The sequence below is a fragment of the Hypanus sabinus genome, chromosome 23 (assembly GCF_030144855.1).
Source record: "Hypanus sabinus isolate sHypSab1 chromosome 23, sHypSab1.hap1, whole genome shotgun sequence".
Classification (NCBI taxonomy): Eukaryota; Metazoa; Chordata; class Chondrichthyes; order Myliobatiformes; family Dasyatidae; genus Hypanus; species Hypanus sabinus.
The window spans coordinates 50,641,316-50,653,399 of record NC_082728.1 but is presented as its reverse complement, the minus strand read 5'-3'; the positions used below and the strand labels follow the sequence as shown (position 1 = coordinate 50,653,399).

General features: G+C 40.1%; 1 protein-coding gene across 2 annotated transcripts in view; it reads left to right on the top strand.

The window, feature by feature from the left end:
* The window catches only part of LOC132380187 (voltage-dependent T-type calcium channel subunit alpha-1G-like), a 319,151-nt gene that overhangs the window by 157,924 nt on the left and 149,143 nt on the right, over positions 1-12,084 (top strand). For both annotated transcript variants that reach the window (XM_059948872.1, XM_059948871.1), the window contains 3 exons: positions 2,922-3,015; positions 4,552-4,739; positions 9,640-10,086. In XM_059948872.1, coding sequence (XP_059804855.1) covers positions 2,922-3,015; positions 4,552-4,739; positions 9,640-10,086 — 729 coding nt within the window. The remainder of the gene's footprint in view (positions 1-2,921; positions 3,016-4,551; positions 4,740-9,639; positions 10,087-12,084) is intronic.

Genomic DNA, 12,084 nt, shown 5'->3' with positions numbered 1-12,084 from the left:
TAAATATTTCAAGGGCTAGTGGGACATCGGCATGTTGCTACATTGGTTATAGAGAGACATTGCACTCTTTGATGAAGGTGGCTATCATAGTTTGTTTTGCTACTTTATTCTGTTGCTGCTTCTTCTATGTGTGAGACTCTGAAGTCCTTTACCTCTTTGCTTGCTGTCACATTTGGATCACAATATCCTCAATCTTCTAAATACTTAAATCAGTGATGCAACAATTATTACAAGGATTACTTTATTGCTTATTGAAACTTTCAGTTGGCCAACAGCAAAGCGATAGCCAATTGTGTGATTTCAAAATTCTTGCTGAGATCCAGTCTCAAAGTATATTCTCATATACTCAAAGTATATTGAGAAAATACAGTGGCATATGATGATTTTGCAAAATAAACTAAACCAATGCATTATACATAAATAAACCTAGCCAAAGCATTATTATTACTAATTAATTGGATGCAGTGTTTCTTAGCTATACCACAAGATATTGTAAACCGAGTACCCAAACTTGGCTATTTTGGCCCAAATTCATTTATGTTTTGAATTCTGTAGTACCAATCCTTTGCAGACATGGTGCTCAAGCAGACGGGCAAATGTCGCGTGCGTGTTCAATGGCACTGTTTGCATCCTGCCATACTAATTATTTTTGAGTTGTTGAGCTTTAAAATCAAAGGTAGATGTTCAGATTAAAATAAATTTCATTACACGTGCTTTTCTCACCTGTAAATCCTATCATTTAGTCAACAGGGTAATGAGTTGGTTATCAAATATTCCAAAGAAGACTTCCATTGACTGAGATTGGGAATATAGGAGATGCAGTGATCGATCAGTTCAGTGCAACTTTAAGTGTAACATTATGTCACTAACCCCTGCAACTTAACACACCTATGAATAATTTAAAAACTTCGAAAGAGAATGTTGTAAATATTTACTTATCTGGTATAAAAGATTCCATACAGGATCACAGGATGCAAGGATACTCTAGGTATTTATCTACTATCTTCCAAACAGCACTCATGGTTATGGCAAGTGTGAGTACATGGAAAAACAATTCACCTTTGGTATGTAATGAACGCAGAAGCAGTCAATACATATCCAAGCTTTCATTTTCTTATCAGTGGAGCTTAATCTAGTTACAAGATTTTACACTTTATTATATACTTAGATATATGACTAAGTCTAACCATATTTAAAGGCATTGTCCATCACCTCAATAGCAGCTACCAGTATCATTTTGATTGTATCTCATCTGCTTTTGCTCAATTCATAGCCTTCACAACAAATTTGCAGTTTGAAGACTCTGTCCAGATTTAAACTACAATTATCACATTACTGACAGAGTGCTGCACTAAATGGCCGCTGTACACTTTTAATACAGTATTAAAGTTATCTGCCACTCTCAAGTGTAAATGAAGAGTCATGGCACAATTCGAAAAAGAACCCTCCCAATATTTATCACTCAATCAACATCTCTAATGTATGAATTGTTACCTTGTTTCTTCCATGACAAAAGCACCTATACTTCTAGAGTACCATAAAATGGTTCAGGAAAAGTTATGAAAGGTGCATTGTAAATGTAAGCTCTTCTTTTTTTTCCTCACTTCATATTAACTGACCAGTGAACTGGGAAACACTTGCCACCATGAAAACGTTTGCCAAGTTCTTGTGCTGTTTCGGTTTCTGAGGCAAGAGAAGCTTATGTACATATAAAAAGCAATTGCTGCAGCATTTTCAAAGCTTCTCAACACTACTGCTGAGTGGCTGGGTCTCCAACCTGAATAAACCCTGCATGGAATGGAAATGGTTTTAAACCAGAAGGCTAGCATGGAAGTTTTGTGCTAGTATATTAAGTGGAAGATGCCACCATTTCTTTCATTTGTTAGGTATCTGGAAGATTCAGGCAGTGGGAATATGAAGGTTAATTAAAGTGAGAAGATGAAAGTATTGCATGTGAACTACTGTACTGGGTGCTGAGATAGAAGGAAGGGTGTGATTTGTCCTCGTGGGTGATCACAAAGCACCATTGTTAGGAGGTCGTACAACTGGAGTCATCATTCTGGTATCAAGAACTCTTAAGTGAGTTGGGAATGGATATAATAATAATGCATTAATATCTTGTCATTAATATTATAACGATCCTTTGCTCTGAGATAGTACTAAAACTCTGATGCACAATGTTTCTAGCACATATCTAGAAGTATATGACAGATTACAGAAGTCAGCAAGAACCACTTATGATGAAGAAAGCGACTGTGAAATGATAGTACTGTAGTGGTTAGCAGAATGCTCCACAGTACAGGCAAACCGGGTTAAACTTCCGCTGCTGCCTGAAGGAGTTTCAACATTCTCACCAAAACCATGCGGGTTTCCTCCCACAGTCCAAAAACCTATGGTTGGTAGGTTAATTGGTCATTGTAAATTGTCCTGTGATTTAGCTAGGATTAAATTGAGGGATTGCCAGGCATCGCAGCTCGAAGGGCCTGAATGGCCTGTTCCATGGTGTATCTCAATAAAATAAAATGATCTGTCTCACTTTCTCACAAGATGTTCTTTTTTTATCACCTGGAATCTTGCCACAGTGACAACTAAGCCATTAGCCTTAGCACAGTAGGTAGCACCACATCCAGCGTGGGGTTCTGACATTTTATGCTGCATGAGCTCCTCACTATAAGCATGCTGTAATAATTGTTGCACGGCTGAAATTAAAAACCAATTTCAAAAATTACAATCAAATGACTACTTATCTTTTTAAAAGAAAATTCCCTGTAATTGAGGTAAGGATCATAATCTTTTACTTATTTGTTACAATTTCTTTTTGCAATTTTTTGTCTGTGGTTCACGGACAGTGATGGGAATGTACCTAAATCTTGCAAAACTTTGCATTCGTAACTTAAGTCTCTGCTTCACTCTCACTCAAGGGAGATGTCTCAAAGTCAGACTCAGAGGCTGACTTTTATTGTCAGAGCCTGGATGATGAAAATGGAAGCAAGAAGGATATTCCAAATACTGCATGTAAGTTCAGCTGCTGAATAAATTTTAGTTCACAGTAGAAAATTTAGTGTATCCTTCAGAGCAAACCATGCATCTTCTATGCAAATTAACATTATTAATAGCACAGCCATTTTAAAACCTTTGAAACATCTACATACATATATTTCATTTGTATGGACCATAAGCTTTCAATCCCAAAAATTTCAGTCCCTTGATTTCAGAAATTTTGCATGAGGCTTTCATTTTGCTTTTCCAGTAAAAATATTCTACAATTCTGCTTGTAACCCTGATGATGAATACAAATTCCTTTGATTTGCTGATGTTCTCACCTGCTCAAATTTCCTTTTTTTCTCCCATACTTATTGTCCTACAGAAAGCAATGCCATTTTAGCCCTTCTGACATGCCCAATCCTACACGCCAAAGTTTTCTGACAACCAGGCAAATGCAACATCAAGTTCAAGTTTACTGGCATTCAACCATACACGTGTCTACAGCTAAACAAAATGTTTCTTTGGGACCAAGGTGCAAAACACAACACATATATTACATACAGCACATAAAATGGTATTAACAGATTATAAAATATGTTTTTTCACTACTCTAATGGATCACTGCCTCGGATGATTTCTGGGAAACCTCTTGGCAGCAGAGGAAGTTGACACAAAAACAGCTGACAGAGAAGTGAGAGGGCCAATTGTACAAGCCATTATCCAATTCACTGTTGGATAAAGTCAAAATCTCAGTAATTCAATACAGGAATATTTCCCCCTTCACCATCTGCTGACCAGTTACATTTTCATACGGTAAGTCTCAGCATCTAGTGCTGGTTTGATTAGATAGGATAGAGACAATAAAGAAGATCATGGGTGCCTTTGTAGTAATATTCTTTCCATTAACAGTGGATATATGAAAAATCACAAAGTACTCATACTCTCTTGATATTAATGCACTTGGCATCTTCTCACAGGTAGCATGAAGATGCCAATTTGGTTGGAAAGACCTGCCTCACACCACTTTACCACTATCGGCGCCCCATTTATTCATCCTTCCCGTAGTCAATCAGAATGCAAACAGCCTCTTCATTACCCAAGTGGATAATTCTTGCCTCTCAGTCAACAATATTTTTACTGTAGTTTTATAGCACCTCAGAAAAGCCTGGTGTTTTGATTTTTCACATGGAGTCTGCTCATCGGTGTGTCGTGGAGATTAGAATGTCAGTGAGTTGGCAGTATGAGTGAAACGTGCAGGAAAGATTTTGCTACATATCCCTTAAAACCTGGTGAAATTATAATGTCAGATCTTTGCTTGTGATCAAATATGTTTGAAAAGAATATAACTGGGTGAGTGAAATGATAGGAATCAGAATTAGATTTGTTATCACTGACTTACGCGAGGTGAAATTTATTGTTTTGCAAACAGCAGTACCATGCCAAGAGATAAAGTTACTAAAATTGTAAAATAAATATATGGTGCTAAAAAGAATAATAAGGTAGTTTTCATGGAATAATAAAATTAGGACTGGATGCCTTGAATATTGTTTTTTCTCTTTACGACAGTGATGGCAGCAAATGGTCATTTGGATGTCAAAACCAGTCTGACCCCACCACTCATCATCCACACCAATGCAACACCAATGCCAACACCAAAGGGAATGCAATGCAGTGATTCTGTACATATGTATGCTGATTCCCGCAGAGGAAGCAATGTGTCAGTCGATCCCAATTATTATGAGCAAAAATCACCGGTAAGAGCATCTGTATTTTCTTCAGAACAATTATGGCTTTTCCTTTTCATCACATTAGAAGCACAGCATAAAAATGTGAAATATAATTAATGGAAATAAGTATAGGCATTTCAACCCCTGCTATTCTTTTACTTCAGTGCCACTTTCCTGCATTAACCTCATATTCCTTGATTCCCGTTATATGCTTAAATTCTCGGTCTTTGTATTGAATATACTCAAGTACAATTTGTCTGCCATATTGCTACATCATCTTAGTTCTTTAATATGTAAAAGTCAATCTGTCTCAGTTTTGAATATAATCAAAGTCTCAACAATCCACTGGGCCAAGAATTCATTTTATGTTAAAGAGTTTCCCTTCATCTCTGTCTGGAATATTTCAGTCTGTGAGTCCTAGTTTTATCCAGAAGAATTATCAACCCTGCAATCTACTCTGTCAAGTTAAAATCTTGAATGTTTCAAAGCAATTATCTCTCATTTTGCTCTACTTACGAGAACGCAGTCTAGTTAATCTCTCATTATTCTATGAACTAGCCATTCTGGTAATCAACGTGGGGATACTTTGATTGTCTATGCTTACATTTTGCAACTGGTATATTTTCAGTTGCAGCATAAAGGATGATTTTTATCTTCCTTTTCTTCCTAGTGGGGGCATCATGCTTCCAAGTTATTGTGTTCAGTGGAAATGTACAGCAGACTGTACACTTCCAACTGACTGTACAGTTCCAACTAAATGGTGCTCAATCCCATTTCCCAATTCTTGATGCTTAGTTTTGCAAGTTATAGCACTTCAAATTCCATCCCAGCACATTTTAAATATAATGAGCGTTTTATTTCTTCCACAATGAACTCCAGATTCCTACAATCCTGTGAAAATAAAAGTTCCTCATATAATCCTTCTACAATTACTTTCATTCCATTCCTTTTGGTTTTTGAACTATCTGCTAAGGGAAGTAAGTCTCTTTTTAGTTTATGAATGGCCAATAAAGGAAAACATACTTCAAAATAAGGAGTCCTATGCTCTCCAAGGCTTTGAAACTAAGGGATTTGAAGATTGAGTGTAAAAGCAGAATATCACCAATTATCTTGTCTAAAGGTGGGACAAGTTTGAAGGGCCAAAATGCCTACTCTTTGTTTCAATTTATTATGGCAATTTCGAATTTTTATTCCTTTTAAACAACCTCTTTGTCCTGACGAAGGGTCTTGCCCGAAACATCGACAGTGCTTCTCCTTATAGATGCTGCCTGGCCTGCTGTGTTCCACCAGCATTTTGTGTGTTCTTGACTTAACTGCTTACTTTAAGGATTTGAGGACATACTGTACACAGAATTTACTTCATTTCCTACAGTCTAAATTATGTTTATTTTCCATCTTCTCCGACCCTTGACCATTCCCACCCACCTGGCTTCACCTATCATCTTCCAGCTAGCATATGTGAGGTGTTTTGTTTAATACCACCCGTAACACATTTTGTTGAACTCCAAAACCTACACGCAAAAGCGCGCTAAAAAAAAACTTTACGTAATAATATCATCACATCAGACCAGCCTCTTAAAGTGAAACCCCAACTCAATGTCGGTGGTTGTGAATTATGTACATTTCTCCCAGTTACATTACCTTACACAGGCCCACCCAGAGTTACATAAAACCGGCATTGTGAAGTTGTCTGGAGCCCGACTCGGTCCAATGTTCCTTGGTTGGAGGATCAGCAGGTGCCTCTAGCACGTCCGTGGTCATTTCATGTTGTGGTGCCAGGGGCACGGCAGTGGAACACTACACATCTTGATAAGCCGGTTTAAGGCGATCTACCAAAATACGTTCAGACTTACCCTCTTATCTGTGATAAAAGTCTTTTCTTCCCGATCCAAAAAGCAGAACGGTCCATCGTAAGGGGGGCTAAGGGGTTGTTGATGTGCATCATGGCAACGAGACGGAGTGGAAGTCAACAGGAACCCAAGAGTGTCCCGCAAGTCTGGGTCCAGCTGCCGTTGGCAGCCTCCGGTGAGGTTTTCGTCGCTCTTTGCCTTCCCATCAATAGACAATGCTAGTAACACTTACTTGAGCACCGTGCCATACAGGAAGCGTCGCCCTGAAACGGTGCCCACAACAGAAGATGACCCTTGCAGCTGGAACCCATGGTGTTCACAGCCCTCTGCCGTCCCAATGCGCTGGCACTGTCGAAGCTGGAAGGCCGTCGGACCTTCCTAGCGTTCGTACCAAAGCCAGCGTGGTAAAAACACAGACCCGGCGTCGCCTGTTTTCCAGCCGCGGGCGTCCTTGTGTTGGGAGCCTTGCTGACCGGAGTTATTGAGGTAGCTACCGAGCCGCGTGTGGACTATCAGCCATTTTAGCGAGCTCCCTATAATCCATCGTGGGTGCATTAGCGAGGGCTAAACGAACTAGATCAGGAATTTACTGCAAGAAGAGTTCTTTAAAAATAAAACAAGGATGGTGATTTCCCAGGAGACAGCTTGTCGTGTATTAGCATTGACGAAGCCGGGTAAGAAGCGCGAGACTGCGTTGACCAACGTTCAATAATTGGGAAATTGTCGTAGAGCATCGGGGTCACCAATATATGTTTTCGCAAATAAAATGAAGTGGGATATTTTATGTTTAATGAAACCCGCAACATTTTTAATGAACTCCAAAACCTACACACAAAAGCGCACTAAAAAAAACTTAACGCTACACGTCAGACCAGCCTCTTAAAGTGAAACCCCAACTCAATGTCAGTGGTTGTAAATTATGTACATTTCTTCCAATTACATTACCCTACATTAGCCTCCTTCCCCTTCCCCGCCTTATCATTCTGTCATCTTTCCCCTTTCTTCTCAGTCCTAAAGAAGGGTCTTGGCCCAAAACATCAACTGTTTGTTCAGGTCCACAGATGCTGCCTGACCTGCTGAGTTCCGCCAACAGTTTGTGTGTGTTGCTTTGGATTTCCACCATCTGCAGAATTTCTCGTGTTTACGGTTTATTTTGCCGGGGGTGGGGTATTATTTTTCTACCTCAGGGTAAGGTGGATAAGGTTTCAAGTCACACCTCAGAGACCTGAGCACAAATTCTAATTTGTTGCGCTGTTGGAAGAGCTATCTTTTGGATCCAGTGATAAAGCAGATGTTTCATCTCAGCACTGAAGTAGATTCGTTGGCACTATTAAGAAGGAAAGCAAGGGTAGCTCTCTCCACCATCCTGTCCAATATTTATCTCCACAGCATATTACAGAGCAATTGCCATATGCAAATAAGGTGTTGTATTCCCTTGTGTGTTCTACAGTAATTACACTTAAAAAGAGTACTTTATTATGCAAAAAGGGCTTTGCAATTTCCTGAAGTTGTGAGAAGTATGATATAAATGCAAGGTTCTGAATACATTTTCCCTCAGGCCTTGCAGGCACAGGGAAAAATGCAATAAATGAAACATTTCTGTATGAGCGTGAGTGAAGAACAAGGAGATGCTAGTCAGCCCCTCTAATATGCTCTGTTATTGAACAAGATCATAAAATTTTAGATTCAGAATTGGTTTGCCTGCAGAATGCAGAGGGTTGTGGTGGAGGGAGTACATTCAGATTGGAGGGTTGTGACTAGTGGTGTCCCACAAGGATCTGTTCTGGGGCCTCTACTTTTCGTGATTTTTATTAACGACCTGGATGAGGGGGTAGAAGGGTGGGTTGGTAAGTTTGCAGACGACGCAAAGGTTGGTGGTGTTGTAGATAGTGTAGAGGATTGTCAAAGATTGCAGAGAGACATTGATAGGATGCAGAAGTGGGCTGAGAAGTGGCAGATGGAATTCAACACGGAGAAGCGTGAGGTGGTACACTTTGGAAGGACAAACTTCAAGGCAGAGTACAAAGCAAATGGCAGGATACTTGGTAGTGTGGAGGAGCAGAGGGATCTGGGGGTACATGTCCACAGATCCCTGAAAGTTGCCTCACAGGTAGATAGGGTAGTTAAGAAAGCTTATGGGGTGTTAGCTTTCATAAGTCGAGGGATAGAGTTTAAGAGATGCAATGTAATGTTGCAGCTCTATAAAACTCTAGTTAGGCCATACTTGGAGTACTGTGTCCAGTTGTGGTCGCCTCACTATAGGAAGGATGTGGAAGCATTGGAAAGGGTACAGAGGAGATTTACCAGGATCCTGCCTGGTTTAGAGAGTATGGATTATGATCAGAGATTAAGAGAGCTAGGGCTTTACTCTTTGGAGAGAAGGAGGATGAGAGGAGACATGATAGAGGTGTACAAGATATTAAGAGGAATAGATAGAGTGGATAGCCAGCACCTCTTCCCCAGGGCACCACTGCTCAGTACAGGAGGTCAAGGCTTTAAGGTAAGGGGAGGGAAGTTCAAGGGGGATATTGGAGGAAGGGTTTTTACTCAGAGTGGTTGGTGCGTGGAATGCACTGCCTGAGTCAGTGGTGGAGGCAGATACACTAGTGAAGTTTAAGAGACTACTAGACAGGTATATGGAGGAATTTAAGGTGGGGGTTATATGGGAGGCAGGGTTTGAGGGTCGGCACAACATTGTGGGCTGAAGGGCCTGTAATGTGCTGTATTATTCTATGTTCTATGATTGATCTTGTATTTTGACACAATTTTTTGCCCTATTTCTATCTCCGTTTAATCCTCTAATATGTAGAAATCAATCTCAGTTTTGACTACGTTTCTACAGCCCCTCAAGATACATAGCACCAAAGTTCACAATCCTTTAACTGAAGAATTTTCAACTCAATTGATTAACGTCATTAAATACTCTATTAATTGAAAGTGCTTATCTTTGTCTTGGTACAAGTCCTTTGCTTACCACAAGGTTCCCAGTATCTTTCTGTTTTGGTTCTGAATGTGGGTAAGGGTCACTGGTTTTCTAATTTGTTTCTTCACTTGTTTCTGTGTTTCTTCACCTTCAGACAAGTGCGCGTAGCTCTCCCTATGCTCCTTGGAGCACGGCCAGCAGCTGGAACAGCCGCCGCTCGAGCTGGAACAGCCTCGGCCGAGCTCAAAGCCTGAAGCGTAAGCACCAGTCTGGTGAGCGAAAATCCCTCCTCTCGGGTGACGGCAAAGAGAGTTCGGAAGAAGGTGATGGATCAGAGGATGAGAGAGCCAGTCGAGCAGGTAGTGGGAGGGGGCCAGCCCCTCAGCGCGTGGAATCTCTGGAGATAAAGGGTTCTTTCGATATTCCTGAAACCTTGCAGGTACCCAGTCTTCACAGATCATCCACCATCCACAGCAGCAGGACCCCACCACTGGACTGCCAGGACTGTAATGGTAAGATGTCCCCAGCCTCCATGCTACGCCAGTTCCACGTGGATGAGCAGAGAGCTGAGTTTGAGAATACTGAAGATGATATTGATCTGGTGAGTGATCCCAGTGTACAACAGTGATACATATTTGAATATTTTTCACAGGGATGAGCTGCACTTCATGTAAATAGAAGGTATGGAAATCTTATTACACTGACCTCTTTAGATATGTCATCAACAAATCCCCTTCCTTCAGAAGACAAATCAGATCCTGAGAACCATGTAACCTCCTTATACCAGGATTTTCCTGTGCCTCTTTCAGTTTTTTCTTCCTTTTTTGTATTCATCTTCCTCACCCTCTCATTGTGTATCACTCCCAACTCCCATCCTCATAATGATTCACATTGACCCATAGCCTAAGTAAATAAAACAACCCATATTTTGAAGGGGAATTGTCAGCAGTTCTGTGTATTATGAATAGCTAGGAGTCACTACGTTTGAGGCTTCTGCAAATGAAGTTGCTGACAGCAGTTCAATTCCTCTTAAGACCATAAGACAGAAGAGCAGAATAGGCCATTCAGCCCATTAAGTCTGCTCTGCCATTTGATCATGGCAGATTTATTTTTCTTCTCAATCCCATTATCCAGCCTTCCCTCCATAATCTTCGAGATCCTTACTAATTAAGTATATATCAACCTCTGTTTTAAATATATCCAATGAGTTGGCTTCCACAGCCATCTGTGGCAATGAATTCCACAGATTCACAACCCTTGGGTAAAATTTCTTCCTCATCTCTGTTCTAAAGGGATGTCCATCTATTCTGAGGCTGGTTCAATAACCTATTAATATTCAGTTGGTTTAAATGCAGGATTCACTCTCTCTCTTCTTCCCCGCCCCCCATTCTTCTAAATTCCAGTGAGTACTGGCCCAGAGCCATCAAACACTTGCAAGACCCTAAGACTCCCCAAGTCCCTTTGTACTTCCCATTTCTGTATTCACTCCCCACTTAGAACATAGTCTTCAACTACATTGCAATGGTTAAAAATTGCAAAAAAAATTCTTTCTATTTCCAACATAAGGGACAAAGGAGGAGATTATTTTAATTGCTTGAATTTAAGTATTTTTGATTTGGTTTTAATATTATCATAATAAATAGTGTTATAATATAATTTAATAGTTTTTGAATGATTCTGAATATCCGACTCATTTATATACCTTTTGACAGTTTGCTTCAGACAGGAGCAATAATTTGCCATCTGTTAGTTTCTTTGTGAGCCTATATTTTCTGCTTGCTCATTGTGATGCCACCAAGGATAGACCACAGTAAACATTTATTTAAAATGCAGCAGATGAATATTGCTTGAACAATCAAGTCAATCCGATAGTTTCTAACCCAAACATATTAAGCCTAAAGTAAATTTGTTGTGTTGCTATCAATATTTTAAGTTGTCTATACTTCACCATCATCCCAGGATTGGAGTGCAGGTGATCCTGCCACAGCTGCCTCAGTTTTATCAAACCTGGAATCATTTTTCTCTACTTTATAGATGTTGCTTATTCAGGAATTTGGAATCTGTATGATGTCTTATCTGTATCATCTGTTCAATACTTTATCTTTCAAATTGATGTTATTAAATATGGACAGGGATGTGAATGTACATGAAGGAGAGGTTCAGAGGGATGTGGACTAAATGTGGGTTGGCAAATGGGACTAGCTTAGATGAGTGTCTTGGTCAACATTGTCCATTTGGGCCAATGGACCCTTCTCCATGCTGTATCACTCTCTGACTCTATTAGTAACACTGAAGGAGGTGACTCAGCCTTCTGGATCCATGCTGGCTCCCAGCAGAGCCACTCAGTCACCCCATTCCTCCTCCTTCCATTTCCTGAACCCTTGCAACTTATTTTCTCTCACCTTCCCATCAAATTCCATTTCATTCTTTTGCCACTTACTTCACACTACCAGGTAATTTATAGTAAGTAATTAACCTTTCATCATATCATTGTGATGTGACAGGAAACCTGAACAATGGTGGGGGGGGGGGGGTGTGGAATACCAGTGTCATTCATGTCTTTTGCACTAGTTGTTTGGTCAAATGAGTAGTTTATGAT